The sequence below is a fragment of the Ochlerotatus camptorhynchus genome, unplaced genomic scaffold (genome assembly GCF_037179485.1).
Source record: "Ochlerotatus camptorhynchus isolate MF236.1 unplaced genomic scaffold, CSIRO-AGI_Acam_v1.1 ptg000038l, whole genome shotgun sequence".
NCBI classification, from domain to species: domain Eukaryota; kingdom Metazoa; phylum Arthropoda; class Insecta; order Diptera; family Culicidae; genus Ochlerotatus; species Ochlerotatus camptorhynchus.
In genome coordinates this window covers 199,799-220,112 of record NW_027040529.1, presented here as the reverse complement: position 1 = coordinate 220,112, position 20,314 = coordinate 199,799, and the positions used below count along the sequence as shown (strand labels likewise).

At 41.6% G+C, this 20,314-nt stretch overlaps 1 protein-coding gene across 1 annotated transcript in view; it reads left to right on the top strand.

Moving 5' to 3' along the window:
- Gyc32E (Guanylyl cyclase at 32E) overlaps positions 1 to 20,314 on the top strand; it is a 54,869-nt gene that overhangs the window by 19,053 nt on the left and 15,502 nt on the right. The window contains exons 9-12 of the mRNA XM_065234590.1: positions 1,089 to 1,241; positions 1,305 to 1,627; positions 1,697 to 1,811; positions 1,868 to 1,937. Of these exons, the coding sequence (XP_065090662.1) occupies positions 1,089 to 1,241; positions 1,305 to 1,627; positions 1,697 to 1,811; positions 1,868 to 1,937 (661 nt within the window). The remainder of the gene's footprint in view (positions 1 to 1,088; positions 1,242 to 1,304; positions 1,628 to 1,696; positions 1,812 to 1,867; positions 1,938 to 20,314) is intronic.

The following is a 20,314-nucleotide window of genomic DNA, read 5'->3' as shown; positions in this document are numbered from 1 at the left end:
GCCGACCCAGACCCTTTGGAGTGAGAGGCAGTCGCTGAATACACATGCTTAAACATTTTCAAATGTTTGGGTTCTGTTAGCTCAAGTAGTTTTAGCACGGTAGGGTCAAAAACTCATTTTTTTATTTCTAGTTTTACACAAAAAATTGTATTATTTTCAGTATTCAATTTAATTACTTTTGGGTCAAATCAGATAATTTGATTGTATTTATAAACGTTAAAAATATAACACGTAGAATCCGGCTCCAGTTTAAATGGAAAATGTCTGGCCCACCAGCTTATATGGATCTAACATGATTTAAAGCTATAAATAAAAAGAAAAGTCCTCTCCAATGACTAGATTTAATCATTTGAATAAGGTTGAATGTGTTCTGAAATTATTTTTGAGAAAAATATGCTTTAAAATGAAGGTAAAGGTTTAACCGAACGTTCAGCTGTTGAGATTTCGGAAAAACATTACCAAACATAACAATCATTTCTGAACGTGCAAGCCTAATTCAATTGCTCCCTTGTTCAAATTTATCTGGATTTGGTCAATCGCGAAGTAGCAACTACGAATCTTACGGTCATCAATGCTCATGATCGTACTACCGAAGACGAAGACCACATAAACACAATATTTAATGTTCCTTTTTTTTCTGGCATAACTTGAATAATCACTTGTCCTTAACTAAGCGTTCTTTAAACACTTCTATTGCTTGACTGTTGCTACGTGACAAGCACAATCTGAAGCCCAGGAGAGAAAACTTCCAACCTGAAAAGGTTGTCGAAAGTTCGGAGAATCCATCCGGCTGCCTGTTTGGCTTGGTGTGATTTATGACCACTTCGCAGAGGAGAGCAGCATCGTTGCCATCTAGCTGCTTCGGGAAAAATCAGATGAAACTCCTTTTCAACGAAAGTTGTGAAAATTTCGTTCGCAATTAATTTATTGCTGGATAATGATTTAACCCTGAGCAGTGAGCACGGAAATAACAAATTAGTCTTAATTTCTGTTCCTCGCGTAGTTTGTCCTCGTTTGTCCATGCGGTGGTTGCATTAAACTAGGGCACATCATCTTCATTGCATGGTGTAACGTTTCCTTTCCTTCAGGTACCGATCTATGCCGCCCATCTTTACGACGCAGTGCTCATCTATGCCCGCGCTGCCACCGAAGTCATCCAGGCTGGAGGCAACCTGCACGATGGAAGACAAATAATGCGCCATATTTTAAACCGACCGTATCATTCGATACAGGGATTCGATGTCAGTACACGTGCTATGGGTTTTGGGACAGTTTTTTTTCAAAGTAGTTCTCTCTGGAAACAGGTCCATATAGACGAAAACGGTGATGCGGAAGGGAATTTTTCAGTCATCGCTCTGCAGAAAGATGAGATTGTGAATAATTCGCTCAACAAGTCGATGCAACCCGTTGGGATGTTCGTGTATAGCAGCAACAGTACGCATCTACCGGAGTTCAAGTATAGTTCACAGCGGCCAATAATGTGGGTTAAAGGACGACCACCATTGGCTGAGCCACCGTGTGGATTCCATAGCGAGAAATGTCGCCTGATAGCGCGCGACTGGCGGTACATAAGCGGAATAATGATGGGCACGCTATTTATCACCATACTTGCTGTCATACTCTTCAAGTAGTATTTGATTTTGATTAGTTTTAGGTGGATTAATTATATTAATTCTAGATGCATTCATATTTGTAGACATTATCGATACGAACAGACGTTGGCATGTCTCTTGTGGAGGGTCGAAATGAAAGACGTTACCATTATAAGCTCGCCCGATTTGATGTATGGCAATGATACGAAAAAGAAGCTGGTAAGAACTGATGGGCATCAACTTGTCTGTTAGATAACTGAGCCTCTCTTTTGCAGACACAGGTTTGCAGGCAAAGTATCCTGGCAGCCGGAGCAGACACAACCAAACGTGCCTTTACAAACATCGGTAAGAGTTTTTTAGGGTTCGTACATCATAATGGAGCAGGCTTATTCTTGTATAAGTGTGTGTATCTTGTATAAGTGGTATCGGTACGCGTGGCTTTGGGTGGCTGACATCAATGAATTAATTGGGTTAGGATTTCCAAATAGTACCCTTCAGCAGGGCCTGTTTCTCTTTTCGATCTTATGTCTTCCTACACTGAAAATAAAATTTAGTTCATTCAACGAACGCGCTCGTTTGTGCTACGAATCTATTCGTTGTTATTGCGCGTTTCACACCAAATTGGACTAATAAGCGCGTTTTCACTTATTAAAAAAGTGTGATTAAACTGCAAGTTTACGTCAAATCGTCTTGGTGTCTTGGGTGCACTTATGCCTTATGATGCAAGCAATAAGTGCTCCGAAGACATCAAAACGATTGGACAGAAACGTGCACTTTTATCACACTTTTTGCATTTTTGGGACAGTCCAGTTTCAGATGCAATCAGCAATATCTGCAACGAAATAGATTCGTACTTTGTAAGAATCTAGTTTCGTTTAGATTCCCAAAATCGTTTACTTCGTAATATTCGTGTATTTTACGAAGCGTCGTCAGGCTCACTACGATTGATTCATAAGATAGGTACCTACGAATTATTCGTGCGAAAAAATGCATGGACTGTAAATAATACGAAGCATTCGTATACTACCAAAACAATATCGTTCATTGTACGAAAATAAAGGCAAAGGGAAATGAAAATATCTTAAAAAATAAAAATCAATAATGTTCAGAAGTCAAAGTAAAAACTTTATTGACATTAATTAGCACAGGAGCACTCGCAGAAAATTCGAAATCATCATCTTTCTCTTGCAGTGTTCACTCGGCTGCCGACAAAAGCAGGCCACTCTCGATGTTTTTTTTTGTGTATTAATTTATTTGATAAGGCTCAACCGAATTAACTTTACAGAGCCGAGGATTCTTGGTCACTATACAATACATCTTAAAACTATAGTCAAAAGGTACAACACAATAAACACTTTATCTTCCTCTATCCAAAAAGCCTCCTCCATCAGAACTGGAGCCGCTTCCAGTAGTTTCATTGTATGGCAAATTGTTGTACGCCAACGAGGGTCAGAGCGCGTCCATTGCTGCAATGGACGCGCTCTGACCCTCGTTGGCGTACAACAATTTGCCATACAATGAAACTACTGGAAGCGGCTCCAGTTCTGATGGAGGAGGCTTTTTGGATAGCGGAAGATAAAGTGTTTATTGTGTTGTACCTTTTGACTATAGTTTTAAGATGTATTGTATAGTGACCAAGAATCCTCGGCTCTGTAAAGTTAATTCGGTTGAGCCTTAACAAATAAAATAATAAAAAACAAAAAAAAAAAATCTTTCTCTTGAACCAAGAAGTTGAATTCAGTCGCATGTCAGACAGCATTTCTGGCTTATAGTGCGATCGTAGCATGTCCATGAAGTTTTGAAAACGACAACGGAATCCAAAACCCTATGTGCTGCAGCAGCATGTGGCATATTCCAGGATCTTTAAAAAATATCCCAACCTGATTATATCGATGGTGTGGCCTAGGGGAATCATGTAGTCACGAAAAGGATGCGGTCCAGGTTGCGATACAGGTAGTATTGGCTGACCTTTACAAGCTGAACCAGCGCAATATACATGCCAAAACGCTTTGCCGTCTAAGGAAAGATCTTCAGGCTGTGGATGAGATAGGGTATGTAGAAGGCGATTAGTTGCAATATAAATGTTAAAACTATGATAAATCACTCACGCCAGATTACTGATGCCGGGTAACGGCCAGCTCTTGTGACGAGATTCTCCGTTTGAGAAATTCCACTTGTACTTTGTACTTTTCCATGATGCTATTACATTGTTGGAGATGCGCTATTTTTTCGTCGTCAGAAACTGCAGATCCTCGTCAAACCGGAGATCAAGCCATCAAAGTCCACCGTTACCGTCCGACATAATAGTACCAAATGAATCACGAAAAGTTTTCGCCACAAATAACACAATCTCACAAATAAATTTGTTTGTCATTGCCATCGTTGTATATAAACATTAATAACAAAAACAAATTCATGCAACACAAAAACGAATGGTTTCGCAATATGTACGAATAACGTAGCTATGATAGATAGTGCGCACGAATGTTTTTCGTAGGATTACGAAAAGTTCCGTAGTGTATACGAATACTTCGAATGATTTTTGTAGGCAAGCTTTACGTCAATACGAAATTCAGTTCTTGTATTTTGCGAATTATGCGTAATGTTGTCGTTGTAACTAACAACATGCAATACGAATATTTCGTACAATTAACGAAAAAGATGTTTTATGTACGAAACCCGTTTCTACGAAATAAGCGTGGACAAATTAACGAATAAATATTTTCAGTGTATCAGCACACTCAAAAAAATTCAATCATCATCATCATGTGTCTCACACTTAATTATGCACTTAGGAGCTGTTCATTAACTACGTAGACATAGTTGAAGATGCAAATTTCAAATAACAGACTGTAGTGGTAATTTTTATACGATAGATGGAGTAGATGAAAGCATAGAGTTGATAGTTCCGTTAGAGTACGGCAGTGTGAAGATTGTATATAGATATTAGAATAGCGAACTAGGACAACTTTTAAGGAAGGTACAAATCCGTTTTTTCATCTCTCTTTACCAAACTCCCCCTTTTGGAGAGGGATGGTGAGGGGTGTCCCCCCCCCCCGCCACCACTGGCAAAAAGAGATGAAAACCGACCCGTTCAAGTACCAACTGTGTGTTTGAAACAGTTCTACCGATTTTTACCGCACTTCAATTGTTATTTGAAGGAAGGCATCCAGTCGTAGGTTTGGAAATTGCAACTATTGTTTACCCCTACCACGATATGTGCTCCTGTCATCGTCGACATCTTTTTTTTTATATTAATTTATTTGTACAGGCTCAATCGAATAAACTTTACAGAGCCGAGTTATCATTTTCATTATACATGATTAATGTCTTAAATCTAGAGTTAAAGGAATTGAACCGATTACTCGCGGTCGTCTCGAGGTTAGTGGAGATTTACAATTTTTTGGATGGGGAAAGGGCGAAGGAGGTTTGAAATATGATTTATTATACAAATATTTAATATATCCTAAAACATGAACTTATTTCTATTCATCTTGAAGACAAACATTAAAAAAAAAACCTACACGCACAATACACAAACTAAACACAAGGTTAATCAAACTTACAATCTAAGGTTAGTATTCTTAAAGTAAACATATATGAGTTTCATAAACTCCAGATCACGTCTAGCCAAAATATCCCGAACTGGAACATTAGGTTGTCTACCTCGAGCCCGAAGGGAATCGCACAGCTCAGATCTGACTCCACGATGCTCAGCACAAGACCAAAGGATGTGATCGGCGTCTTGGTAACCTTGTCCACATTCACAGAGATTGCTGTCTCCCAGCCCAACACGAAACAAGTGAGCGTTTAACGAATAGTGATTGGACATGAGGCGAGACATCAGACGAATGAAGTCTCGACCCACATCCAACCCCTTGAACCAAGGACTCTTCGACACCTTAGGGATGATCGAGAATAGCCATCGTCCCAAACTTCCTTCAATCAATTTATTTTGCCAGCTGGCGAGGGACTGTTGACGATAAATGAAGAAAAATTCGTCGTAGGCGATTTGTCGATCGTAAATATCGCCTTCCATAGCGCCCACCTTAGCAAGTGAGTCCGCCTTCTCATTGCCCGGAATCGAGCAATGAGATGGGACCCATGCAAAGGTGATGACAAAAGATCTTAAAGATAAAGCACTTAAAAGCTCTCGTATTTTCATGAGAAAATACGCGGAGTGCTTTACCGGCCTCATAGAGCGAATAGCCTCGACAGAACTGAGACTATCCGTAAAAATAAAATAATGATCTGGTGCAAGTGAGGCGATCGTTTCTAGCGTATAATATATTGCCGCCAGTTCAGCAACATATACGGAACAAGGAGCTTGAAGCATTCGAGAGGCGCTATGAAATTCGTTAAAAATACCAAAACCAGCGGACGACTCTATTAGTGATCCATCTGTGAAGAACGATCTTGCGGAATCAACTTGGCCAAACTTTGCAGCGTAAATTAACGGAACAATCATGGAACGATGATGTTCTGGGATTCCACGAATCTCCCGCGTCATAGATAAATCAAAACTAACTGATTTGCCGAAGTCGGAGAAGCATACACGATGGGGATTATGCTGTGAAGGGCTGACATCCTGAGTTATGTACACGTAGTACAATGACATAAAACGAGTTTGAGGGTTTAGCTCAAGAAGCTTCTCAAAGTTTTCGATTACCAGTGGGTTCATAACTTCACAACGGGTGAGGAGCCTAAGGGACAATTCCGAAAACCGATCCGATAGTGGCAACATGCCCGCCAACACTTCGAGACTCATCGTATGAGTCGAGTGCATGCATCCTAACGCGATACGAAGACAACGATACTGGATACGTTCCAGTTTGATGATGTGAGTTTTAGCCGCCGACTGGAAGTAAAATCTACCGTACTCTAAAACCGATAAAATCGTTGTCCGGTACAACGTTAGAAGATCTTGCGGATGAGCTCCCCACCACGTTCCGGTAATTGTTCGGAGAAAATTGATCCTTTGTTGGCATTTTCGTCTCAGATACTCAATGTGGGATCTCCAGGTGCATTTTGAATCGAACCAGACCCCGAGATATTTAAAAGACATGGAATGAGTGATCGGCTTACCCAAAAGTTGAAGCTTCGGTTGTGCTGGGCTATGCTTCCTAGAAAAAACGACCAACTCAGTTTTCTCCGTGGAGAATTCGATACCTAGCTGGATAGCCCAAGTAGACAAATTGTCTAAGGTATCCTGTAAGGGTCCTTGCAGGTTGACCTCTTTGGGCCCTGTCATAGACACTACGCCATCATCTGCAAGTTGTCTCAACGTGCAGTTGTCACTTAGACAATTGTCAATTTCTCTGACATAGAAATTGTACAAAAGGGGGCTTAAACATGAGCCCTGGGGGAGACCCATGTAACTAAATCGAGAAGCTGTAGAGTTTCCATGAGAAAAGCTCATATGTTTCTCTGACAGCAAATTGTACAAAAAGTTATTAATTAATGGGGAAAGGCCACAAGCGTGGAGTTTGTCTGAAAGGACTTTAACCGATACTGAATCAAAAGCCCCCTTAATATCCAAGAACACAGAAGCCATTTGCTCTTTTTTAGCAAAAGCCAACTGGATTTCTGTGGAAAGCAACGCGAGACAGTCGTTCGTTCCCTTACCCCTACGGAAACCAAATTGAGTATCTGAGAGTAGGTGGTTCGTCTCAACCCATTTGTCGAGGCGAAAAAGGATCATTTTCTCCAACAATTTTCGAATGCACGATAACATCGCGATGGGACGATACGAGTTATGATCTGACGCGGGTTTTCCAGGCTTTTTAATGGCTATAACTCTCACTCGCCTCCAATCATCTGGAACAATATTGAACTCCAGGAACTGACAAAACAAGTTCAACATGCGCCTCTTAGCGACGTCTGGGAGGTTCTTCAACAAGTCGAACTTGATCCTATCAGCCCCCGGAGCCAAATTGCGACACGAAAGGAGCGCGAGTGAGAGCTCCAGCATTGAAAAAGGCTGGCTGATCTCGTCTACCGAATTCGTCGTTTCGCGAGGAATCATCTGTGCCGGCACGGAATCAGGACATACTTTTCGCGCGAACTTGAGAATCCACCGATCCGAGTACTCCTCGCTCTCGTTGTTTGAAGACCGGTTACGCATCCTTCGCGCCGTGTTCCAAAGCGTATTCATCGACGTTTCGCGCGATAAACCGTCCACGAATTGCCGCCAGTATCCGCGTTTCTTGGCTTTGATGAGGCTCTTGAGTTCGTGTTCAAGAGTCGAGTACGCTTCGAAATACTCGGGTGTTCCGCGTTTCCGGAAAAGCTTAAACGCGTCGGACTTTTTACGATAAACCTCAGTGCATTGCTGGTCCCACCAAGGGGTAGGAAGTTTCCTACGAAAAGACGTTCCTGGAACCGGCCGAGTTTGAGCTCGAAGCGCGCTGTCCAAGATCAGATTGGAGAGGAAGTTATATTCCTCCAACGGTGGAAGCTCTTCTACCGACGACACGGCTACATCTATCGCGGTCTTGAACGTTGTCCAATCGATATTACGGGTGAGGTCGTACGCGACGTTAACGGATTCCGAAGAATTGAACCCACTGGCAATCGAAATGCCGATCGGCAAGTGATCACTACCGTGGGGATCCTGTATCACATTCCACGTGCAATCCAACGATAATGAATTAGAGCAAAGTGTGAGGTCTAATCTACTTCCATTTGAGGATGAACCAGCCAGACGTGTTACTTCTCCATTGTTAAGAATTGTCATATTGAAGTTATCACAGAGGTCATATATCAAAGTAGAACGGTTGTCATCATACAGTTCCCCCCAGCCTGTACCGTGGGAATTAAAATCTCCCATAATCAACCGTGGAGTAGGGAGAACTGAACAGATATCTGAAAGTTGTTTTTGACTAATCGAAACTCGGGGAGGAATATACACAGAAGCAATACAAAGGCTCTTGCCTTTAACAAAAGCCTGACATGCGACAACTTCAATACCTGGAAATTGTGGAAGATTCACTCTATAGAAGGAATGGCACTTTTTGATCCCCAAAAGTACTCCTCCTCCACGCGAATCCTCACGATCCAGTCGAATAATGTTAAAATCATTAAAAGGAAGATCGATATCTGAAGAGAGCCAAGTTTCACACAGAGCAAATGCATCACAATCATTATTGTGAACCAAAAACTTAAACGATTCTATCTTAGGAATAAGACTTCGACAATTCCACTGTAGAACAGTGATCAAATCCCCGACCTCGTTTGGAAAATTATCCATCGAAGGAGATGATTGCTGCAAGGAGGGGCCACTTCAATGTCAACTGCTTCAAGAGGGTTTTCACAGTAGGAAGCATTGCCAGAACAATGCTTTTCAGAGGATCAGAAATATCGAGGTAATTGAGGATACTGTCCACAATGTTATCAAATGAGAACAACCCAGATGAAGAAGGGGCTTGTGTTCTGAAAATTGGGGCATCGGGGGTTTTGGATGTCCCCGGGAGAGGTGGAAAATCCTGGGTATAATCAGTTCTGCGGAATCCAGGAGGAGTAGAAGTCTCCTTTTTTCCACCACTCCTTGATTTGGGCAAGCTGATTTGGGGTTCTTGATCTGCAACTTTCCGCGAACGGATGCGTTTTCGTTTCCGGGCAGAACCTTCCGGAAAACTGAAAGAAACTCCCTCCTCAGCCAAGTCAGAGCCAGACTCGTCATCTGACAAAAGAGCGAAGGGATTTGTTTCGTTGGTCGATGGCTTGGCTGTCTTAAGCATTTCTGCAAAAGACCGCCTGGAACGTTCTTTAAGAGAGCGCTCTAGTTTTTCCCCGCGTTGTTTATACACCGGACACGACGAGAGACCATGAGGAGGAGATCCTTTGCAGTACACGCATTTTGGTGCCGTGACTGTGCAGGCGCCATCCTCGTGCTTCTCCCCGCATTTGGAACAGCGTGCCTTGCTGCCACAGTGAGAGGCCGTATGTCCCAACTGTTTGCAGTTTTGGCAGATCATGACCCGAGGAACAAACAAGCGCACAGGTAGCCGAAGAAACTCTTTTTACCCTCGCTGACAAATACTGAGCCCAGTTTTTGGACATCCAGTATCTTCACCGGGGGGAGCAAGGGGTTCTTGAAACGGCCAACCGCCTGCTTCTCCAAGATCTCGGGGGTCAGACTCGCTTCGGTGACCACACCTTCGATCTCCACATCACGAGCTGGTATGTAAACCCTGTACTCAATCGTAAAGAGCTGGGAGGCAGCAATCTCGTTAGCCTGCTTCAGGTTAGAAACGACAACACGAAGTTTATTATGCCTAACCTTCGTGATTTCGGTCACGGCCGAGTATCGCTTCGTCAGATCAGTGGAAATTTGCATCAAGTTCAACGGTTTGTTTTTGGGCTGAAAGTAGACAACCCATGGCCCAGTCGAGTCATCTGGATAGGCTCGCGATCGGGGGCTTTTCTGAGACGAACCATGAATGACAGGACGTTTTCGTCTTTTCTTGCCATCGAGTGGCAAACTGGTGTCATCTTCCGACAAAATGTCCATATCGTCTTCTGACGAGACGTCCATTTTGCCGTACTAGTGGGAGCGGTAAACGCTCTACGACTGAAACGATGCTTAAAACCACACAGACACAATAAACAGAAAAAAACTACAAACACAGAAACACAAAATTAAATTTAACTGATGGGCGAGAGAAAGAAACAGGAAAAAAAACTTATCTGCTATACTACTACCACCGAGTGATTACACAGCAGCAGCGGAGCGACGCGCAGCGTGGGTGACCTTCGATGCGCGTGTGCGGGCGATCTTTGTAGTGGTGTGCTTGTATGAGGCTCGGCACTCAGCTGGACACACGATGATGGATGACCGGTATAAATGCGGAGGCAGATGCTGACACTCGATGACGATGATCTGTGTGCAGGTATGCGTGATCACGCACCGATGAAGCGCAAATTGGTTTGCGAATATCCAATTGCAAGTGAACAATTTTCTTTCCGATGACGCCGAAAACCACTTTCTTCTCAGAAAAACTCACTTTCAGATAATTGTTTAGCCGGTAACTATGCCAGTAATCACTAAGCGAGAAAAAACTGATAATTTAAACCAACCGAATACCGAGAAAACTCCCGAAATACCGGAGCGCGAAACAAGTCGACTGTACTTCTTGCTAGGTCGCAGTGGGATGTCGTCGACATCTTCACACTGCCGTACTCTAACGGAACTATCAACTCTATGCTTTCATCCAGGGTGCCTTCCATTCATTTTGACTAAAAAAAATGTTTTAGGAAATTATGGAATAATACGATATTATGATGGTATTTTGTATGTGTAAGGAACAAGACAAATTTTTAAAGTTTGTGTTTGACACATAAAACCTGCAAATTTAGCTTTGACAGAGCCACAATGAGCGATTTTCTGATCGCCTCTTCGCGAAGAGTGAAGAGTGAAGAGTGGGTGAGATAAATGACAAAATCGCTTATTGCGACTCTCATGCAGCAACATTGGCTGGTATTATGTGTCAAACACAAACTCCACAATCTTTTCTTGTTGCTTACACAAACAAAATATTATTATAATATCTTATTATTCCATAATTTTATAAAACATTTTATTTGCCAAAATGAATGGAAGGAACCCTGCTTTCATCTACTCCATCTATCGTATAAAAATTACCACTACAGTCTGTTATTTGAAATTAGCATCTTCAACTACGTAGACAGTTTTCGTTGGGATTATTGACCCCCCCCCCCCTCCCCCTGCGTAGACAATTGTCCATCCATTTTTTTTTACTTTGTACGGGCCGTGGATAATTCCCAATCCCCCTAACATGTCTATGTAGTTTATGGACAGCCCCTTATTGTGAAACACATCCATTTCATGTGTGAATATTATGCTTTGAACCATGCCTCAACACTATTGGCACAGACAACTATTGGTTCGAATTGTGACACACTTGGAGCACAGACAAACAGACATAAGACATAACTCTTAGAAGAAAATTCTTCAAAAAATATCGTCAAGCGTATTTTGTATGTACACTAGCATCCTCTATCTTGCACATTCCGAAGCATTGATTTGCAACCGAAGCATCCCTCATCCATGCAATTTTTTCACTAGTTGCTTTTCCCTCGTTCTGTCAACGCGTCAGCTGTGTTGAATAAAAACAAAACAAATGCAAGTCAGTGATGCCGGTTCAATGAAATGTTCAGTATTGATAGAATTTAGCACAAATACGGATCCGTATGACAAAAGCTCAGTCTATTTTGAGGGATTTGTTTTGTTTGTTTTGCATGATTTTTATTTTGCTGGAAACAAGCTTTCAATCGTGATAATGTATCATCTTTCTACCACCGCCCATCACTTTAATATGTACACAGCAAAAAATATAACATGTTATTCATGATGATGTATTGATTGTAAAAGTGGATACAATATTACACTCATTAAAATGATTTGTTGTCAAATTCGTAATAGCGTAATATTACAGTACAAACGGAACGACCAATATGCAGCTTTTCGAATGTAATATTCAATGCATTCCTGACGTTGCTGAAAATTACGATAGCATCAGATTGCTAGTGTATTATAATGCTTTGTTGATTATTCATGAACTCTTGATCGCTGGGAATGCTTGTGAATATTTGAGCTGTACAAAAGAGTGAACAAAGAGTGAACGCTGTGAAGCAACTTAAAGGTGTAGAGAGAATTTATATTTGTAACTGTAACCAGTTCGTTTTTGTTTGCTGATCTGGTTAATTGTTTTACTTAATTATCTTAAAGATAAATCGTCATGCTCAAATATTTGTAGGGGTAAGTGGTGAGACCATCATCATCACCATAAATAATTTTTATTTCTGTATTCGTCAGATTAGTATGTGGGATGCCTTCCCGAGAAACAATGAAAGGTGATTTGTTTGCGTTGTCTCCTTATTTCAAGAGCTGACATCTACTAAATTGACCTGAAAACGAATTGGCACCACTGATAAGTTCAAAATGTGCTGACTTGATTGACGGTTCAGTGGCGCCACCATGACAAATGTGAGCACATTCCGAACTGAAACCTTATTTGCGAAGAATGTGATTGTGAGTGTTATGTCTGTTTGTCTGTGCTTCGTAGTTCAATGTTCTACAATATTCTACATTACCGGTTCCAAAATTGAATTGACAAATATATAAATAAACCTGCCACAGGGCAGAGCTTTCACATGCCTTTTTAATGGGTCTTATTTTGGATTTGACAATTGGGGTGCGCTGCTGCCGTTGTCTTTGTTCGATCTCACTGGACCACTGGTGTTCTCATATATGCTGTATTCCACAAGATAGTAACTTTTAATGTTTAGCTAAGTTGGAGTATGAGTCAAAAGCCACCCAGTTTTTTCGCGAATGATTCGAAATTCAGCCGGTAGAAGGCAGCACTGTTAGAATAGAATCAAATAGAGCTCAATATCTCGATATCGTTAAAAATACGGCATCGTTAAAGATAGGGCATTGAATGTTCTGCAAAGAGTGGATACAATTTATTCAAAATTATGCTTTACGATGGCAACATTCCCAACAAACAATTGCCTATTGAAGAAACGACTTCAAGCCGAACATTGCATTAGGTCCTAAGAAACATTGATCGATTCTTTTCGTCGATTTTCTCTTTCGTTAATAACATGAGCACATAACCGTTTCTTGTTGTGTTTTTCATATTAGATGCTAGATGCTGTGTGCTGAAAATACCTGGGACATGGCCATCAGTCAATGTTACTTAGGACCTAATGCAATGTTCTGCTTGACTTTTTGACGATTTTATTCAACTGCATACTTAATAAAACTAGTACTATTTTTAATAATAACTTCTGTTCAGGCTTTGTTCACACAAATCTGGAGAATTTATTCAACCACAATATTGAACTACTTGGTGTTGTATAAGGTATTTTGAGAACCTTTTATTCGACTTACATGAGATGTATTGTACTGTGTACGTACTGGCACCTAGCGCGAAATATTTAGCTAAGCCATGAACCGGCATGCAAAAGTTATGAATTGGTTCGTGTCTGATCTGTTCTAGACAAATTATTTTTAACTAATATAAAAAAAATCCAATAGTTTTGACAGTTCGGATCACTGCACATTAAAATCGGCCGTTTGAGATTTTCGGGCATAAGTCAGAATTTAGTGTAAAGTTGGTTTGTCAGTGGTCGCACCACCAGATATTAGAATATTTATTAAATACATAAATGTCTTTACATGGATTCCAACCAGGGTCCTGAATTTTCGAAACAAAGATAAGAAAATGAACTCTCCGCAGAATCGGTTCATTTCGAGCAATATCATTTTCGTGTAAGTCATCGTGTTTATTGTTATCGAGGCACGATGAACATTCCTCTTTTCAAACATGACTGAACTATCACTTGTTTCGTTCGTCGAGTGCTTCAGTTCATTTCATTTAAAGCAAAAACTTGTTTCAATTGACGCAATTAATGACTCGAAAACTGCTTCCTTCGTTTTTTTCCACTTTCACTTCAATTCGGGGCTTATTCGACAAGTCACGGCCTGACGACGCAGGCATCAACATATAGTATCCGGATAGTATCCGCACAATATTGGTTGCCGATATGGATGGTATCCGGATTATATGTAGTAAAAATATATTATTTTATATCAAACGAAAATTAAATTAACGAGGCCATTCTGGACTCCAAGATGGCGGCCATCGGGGTCAGGGAAAGTCTCAAAAACCCCCACAATATGGGTATTTTCGGAACGAGGACGACACGAAGGTGCGGAAAATCGATATTCGACGTTATTTTGGAATCCACATTGGCGGCCATAGGGTTTCAGAAAAGGTGTCAAATACCCTACAATATGGTTATTTTCAGAACAGGGACAACGCTTCTACACGTTACCCTGATTCTAAAAAACCGTTTTTATGGGTATTTGATAGAATTTACAACTTTTTCTTAAACCGTAAGCCACCATCATGGATTTCAAAATGTCGTCGGATATTGATTTCCAATCTCCATACGTCACCCCGATCCCAAAAATACCTATATTGATGGGACGGCATAATCATTTCCCATTTTTTTCTGAAATAGGAAGCCGCCATATAGGATTTAAAAATGGCGTCGGATATCGATTTCCGGCCTCTAGACGCCATCACGATTCCAAAAATACCTATATTGATGGGTATTCGACAATATTTCCCACTTGTTCTGAAATCGGAAGCCGCCATCTTGGATGTATATTTGGAGGCGAACCAGCCCCAGGCTGAAAGCCTCCCTAATAAAGATAAATTAATTAATTAATCTTGGATTTAGAATTGGCATCGCATATCAATTTTCGATCTGTAGACTTCACACCTATCACAATAATACCAATATTGATGTGTATTTGACTGTATTTCCACTTTTTCGTAAATCGGAAGCTGTCATATTTGATTTCAAAATGGCGTCGGATATTGATTTTCATCCTCTAGACATCATCTCGATTCAAAAAATACCTTTATTGATAAGTATTTGACAGCTTTTCCCACTTTTTCTTAAACTGGAAGCCTCCATCTTGGATTTAAAAATGGCGTCGCATATAAATTTTCGATCTCTAGACGTCACCTCGATTAAAAAATACCCATATTGATGGGTAAACGAACCACCCAACAATGATAAAATTTATAACCACGTGCACAGATCTATGCGCACACGCTTCAATGAACCGAGTGAACAATCAACAAAAGTCATAAAAACTGCGCAAGCTTCGTTTCAATGCAAATGTAAGTTCATTTGACAATGAAAAAAGAACTGAGCACGAGTCAAGCCAAAACAAACAGCATGAAAACCGATCGAAAGTGGTTCTGTTGATGTTGACGGGGATCTGCTCGAAGAGAAGACAGAATGACTTTTAATTGAAAGTGATGGTTGACAGCTTCATCGTCAGTTGACGATTTTCGATTGAAAGTGACTTTGTGGGGCCCTGGTTCGAACCATGTACCTTCCGATAACCAGCAGCTTGCCTTGTCATCTGAGCTATCCTAGAATACATCAGCACTTCCGATCGCAACTCTAGCTCTTCAAGGCCCTGTGGGAATGATTAATTCATTCATCGTTGTTTTACATTAGACCAATTTTACCTCTTCCCCTCTCCAATTTCCAAGGAAAGGATGCTGGGTTATTTTTTAAACTAGATCAGTGAATTCATTGTCGTGTGTGATGTGATCGATATTTACAATTTAAATTAATTAGACGAAGAACACAAATAAAAAAGGGTTAAGATTGGGATTGAACTCGCGACCTTCTACTTGGAAAACGAAAACGGTAACCACTTTTCTACTGATTTCGTCTGATTGTTAGGCTGAACCAGTCTTGTGGAATAATGAATCTAATACGTCGTTTATAAAGCATTTACAAAGCATGTGATTAAAACATGGACGCATAGTATTATAAGAGCTATTCACGTTTATTCAGCAAAAGTGTAAAGCAATGCAATGAAATCTAATAATGGAGCTATAAAACATTTATTAGACGTCTAATAAAGCATGTAATTAAATCGATTGAAAACAGACGAATTAAAGCGCCAATGTATGTGCAAATTACATTTATTCAGTTTGTTATTAGATCATACCACCGGCGAACCGACGTGACAGCTCATAGAAGCTACCAAATACGTTAAACACTTCCGCCATCTACTCATCCGATCGCGACATATCATGAGCAAGGACACGAGCACACGTAAAATTTATATTGACTTGGTTTGCGTCTCACCTCGTTTGACAGATCTGATCGCCCGTTGGATAGATCAAATCGCTCATTTGACAAATCGAATTGCGGACAAACGAAATGGTCCAGTGGCATGTCGGTTCGTCGGTGATCATACTTCTGGTGTTGAATCGAGAAGACAGTCAACGTTTGTAAAGCTTTTAATAAGTAAATTAATCAGATCATAGCAAGCAGCGGAATAAAGGTGCATCTATCGTTCGCAATAACCTTTTTCAGCACATAATTCGACAACCCGTTTTATTCAGCTTTGTACACTGTTATACAGCATTTATTCAATATACAAGCTTATTTGTGCCTCTGAATTCAAGCTGAACATTGCATTAGGTCCTTGTAAAATCCTCTCCCGGTCCGTGATATTCCTCCAAAATATTTCTAATTTACTCCACCAATCTCACGCTTCAACTTTACTTTTATTCGTCCGATACTGATCACCATTCACATTCAACTGCCTCACTCACCTATCCTGTCGGTGTCCTCCTTTGCTCTGTTTTCCTCTTTCTCTCTCTCTCTCTTTCTCTCTATCATCACCAAGGGGTGTGACACTTAGTTTAAGAAACAACTGGTAATCATGGACTCTACATCCCTTTTCTACTCCATGAATAAAAAAAATTATACGAGAAAAAAAAACACTTGCAATACTTTTATTCATCAAACCGAGTGGGTCGCTTAGTGCTTCTCTTGGCACGTTTGGCAACTGGAACTTCTTCACTTTCAGCATCCTGAACATCCATGTCATTCGACTCCTGCGATGTGTGATCCGTCGTAGTTGGTAATTGCTGCAACTCAACGCCTTGTGAGGGATTGCAATCAGCTCCTTCACATTGTTGAGTGGGCCATTTCCTCAAATGGGCAACAGGACGCCGATAACGAACACCATATTCACTCACCACGATTACATCCGAACCATTTTTCTGTACAACTTTGTACTTTTCCGGACGAAAACAAGGCTCCAGTTTCCCCATTTTATAATTCCGTAGCATTACGTCATCTCCCACACCGATTTCAGCCGGTCTTGCATGGCGCCGCTTGTCCGCGTAAAGCTTTCCTTGCATCTTCTTGATTGCATCTCTGTCGCGTGTTTCGTCGTCCCGTTTCCAATAAGGTTCTGTCCTCAATGATGGTAGAAGGTCCTTCACTGGTCGCCCATTCAGAAGCTCCAACGGTGACTTTCCCGTAACAGAATGCGGTGTCGTATTATACGCGTACACATAATTCTGTACTGATTTCCGCCAATCTTCCTTCAACACCCTGGCAATCCTTAAAGCTCGCAAGACACCCTGGTTTTGCCGCTCAACCAAGCCGTTCATTTGCGGCCAGTATGGAATGGAATGTACAACCCGAATATTTTTACTGATGCAGTAGCTTGCAAACTCCTCGCTGGCGAATGGAGGCCCATTATCAGCTCTAATGGTTTCCGGATAGGTATGTTCGTTGAAAAGCTTTTCGAGAGCTTCAATGGTCTTTCCAGCATTGGTTCCCTTCATTTCAGTAACTGTTAGAAATCGACTGTAGTAGTCGATTACTACTAAAAACGTCGCACATTCCTTCGCAGTAAAAAATCTATTGCCAAATCCTGCCACGCGCGGTCTGGCATTTCTTTTCGCAGCATTGGTTCCGGTGGGGCTTGGGAACTCACTGCCGTGCATGCTACACACTCTCGGACTCGGTTAGCAACATCGCGATCCATGTACGGCCACCAAACTTTTTCTCTTAGATTTCGTTTCATTGTGACTACTCCCGGATGTCCTCTGTGTGCGATATCTAGGGCTCTCTGGCGTAGAGCTGATGGGAGAATAATTCTATCATCCCTCACTACAACACCATCAATGACTCCGAGTTCCTTCGAGAACGCCTGGTATGAAAATAGATTCGGAGGCCAAACTTGGGTTTCAATAGCTTTGACCACCGTGATGAGAACTTCGTCACATTCGGTTCCTTTTTTAATTTCTTCCAGCGTAATGGCTGATGGTCCCTCGCCAATTCCACATACGTAATGCTCAGAATCTTCATCGAAAGATGTTTCGGACTGCGGGCATAGTCTTGAGAAGATGTCGGAGATATTGTCAGCTCCAGGGATATATTTTACGCAGAAATCATAGGGCTGTAGACGTAAAGCCCATGCTTCAGCTCGCGAACAAGCACGCTTTCCTTCCTGATGCTTTCCTTGGAATATGTACTCAAGGCTTTTGTGATCGGTGTACACCGTAAACCGAATTCCAAACAAATACAGATAAAACTTTTCCACAGCCCACACGACAGCTAATGCTTCACGCTGAGTCTGTGGATATACTCTCTCCGTCTTTGTCAACCCTTTTGACGCAAAGCTTATGATCCTTGGCATATTCAAATTGTCTCTCTGAGTTAACACCGCCCCGAGACCCACCGGAGACGCATCAACATACAACTCTGTTGTGTCCTTCGGATCGAAAAATCCCAGCCGGTGAACAGTTTTAGTCAGTTCATCACGCAGATCGTCAAATGCTCGACGCTGGTTTTCACCGAAGGATTCTGCCTCACCCCTGATGAATTGTCGCAAGGCCTCAGTCCTTGTTGATAAGTGCGGGATGAACTGACCGACGAAATTGATTAAACCGAGAAAACTCCGAACTTCCTCTTTTGTTTCCGGCTCTCTGAAGTTTCGAATCGCAGCAATTTTGTTGTCGGTTGGACTGATCCCAGCGCCACTAACCTTAAAGCCCAGAATTTCAAGCTCGCCAACTCCTATCAAACATTTATCCTGATTCAACAACGCATGATTCCTATCAAGAAGAGATGAACTAGCCTCAGGCTAAAAATCTCTAAAATAAAGACAAAAAAAAAAAAAAAAGATTCCTATCAAGAACAGCCAACACCTTCGCTAGACGCTCGTCATGTTCCTCTTGAGATTTTCCCCACAAAACGACGTCATCAATATACACCACTACTCCATCAATACCAGCCAACATCTCACACATTATCCGTTGAAATATTTCCGGTGCGCAATTGATGCCGAAAGAAAGTCGCTTAAACCTCATCAGACCCCTATTCGTCATGAATGTTGTGATTCCGCGTGATTCTGGGTGTAGCTCAACGTGGTGAAAGGCAGAAGTAATATCCAACTTAGAGAAAACCTTCGCTTCTTTAAGCTTGTTCAACAAGGTGTCGATCAATGGCAGCGGATAGTGTTCCCTTTGTATCGCTTGATTGGGATATCGCATATTGATACACAAATGGATGTCATCCGTTCCCTTGGGAACAACCACCATGGGTGATATCCATTCCGCAGGACCCACGACTTGTTCGATAACATCTGTATCCAACATTTGCTGAATCTTTTGGTCAACCTTATCTTCCATTGCTGCGGGGATTCTAAGGTATGCGATTTTTCTTGGAGGGACACTATGATCAATGGACAATTTAACTTAAATGTTCGGGAATTTGGGGAAAACTGCTTTGTTTTGTTCAACATTTTGCACTGCCAACCCCACCTTCAAGACTTTAAGACTTTCGGCTGTCTCTTTGCAAAGCAACGACTTGCGTGCGCCTCGAATCACGAAAAACTCAGCATACGACTTGGGCTTATTTTCGTTAATCGAAATCCATGCTTCAAACACAACTAGTACCTGTAGCGGCTCTTGGCAAGCGTATGCTGTAAATTGCCGATTGCTCTGAAACTTCCTCATGAAAATTTTAGTGTTACTTCTCGAAAGGCGTTCCCAAACCTGCTCGGTAATTGTGTTTATTACCGCACCCGAGTCTATCAAGAACTCCACGGGAAGTTGGTCAATGATACACGTGACAGTACCATCGTTTGCCGTATCAACCTTCGAAAGCGTCTCGTTCTTCAAATTACGGAATTCCTCCCGTCCCGATCCTGCCTCATATGGATCCTCATCGCGAAGAGTATTGGCTGCATCAGATTTCTTCCAGGCATAGCGAGTCTTCGATGACGAATTTCTTCCAGCCATGCACTTTCTTGCAAAGTGGCCATAGCGTCCGCATTTGTGGCAGTTGGC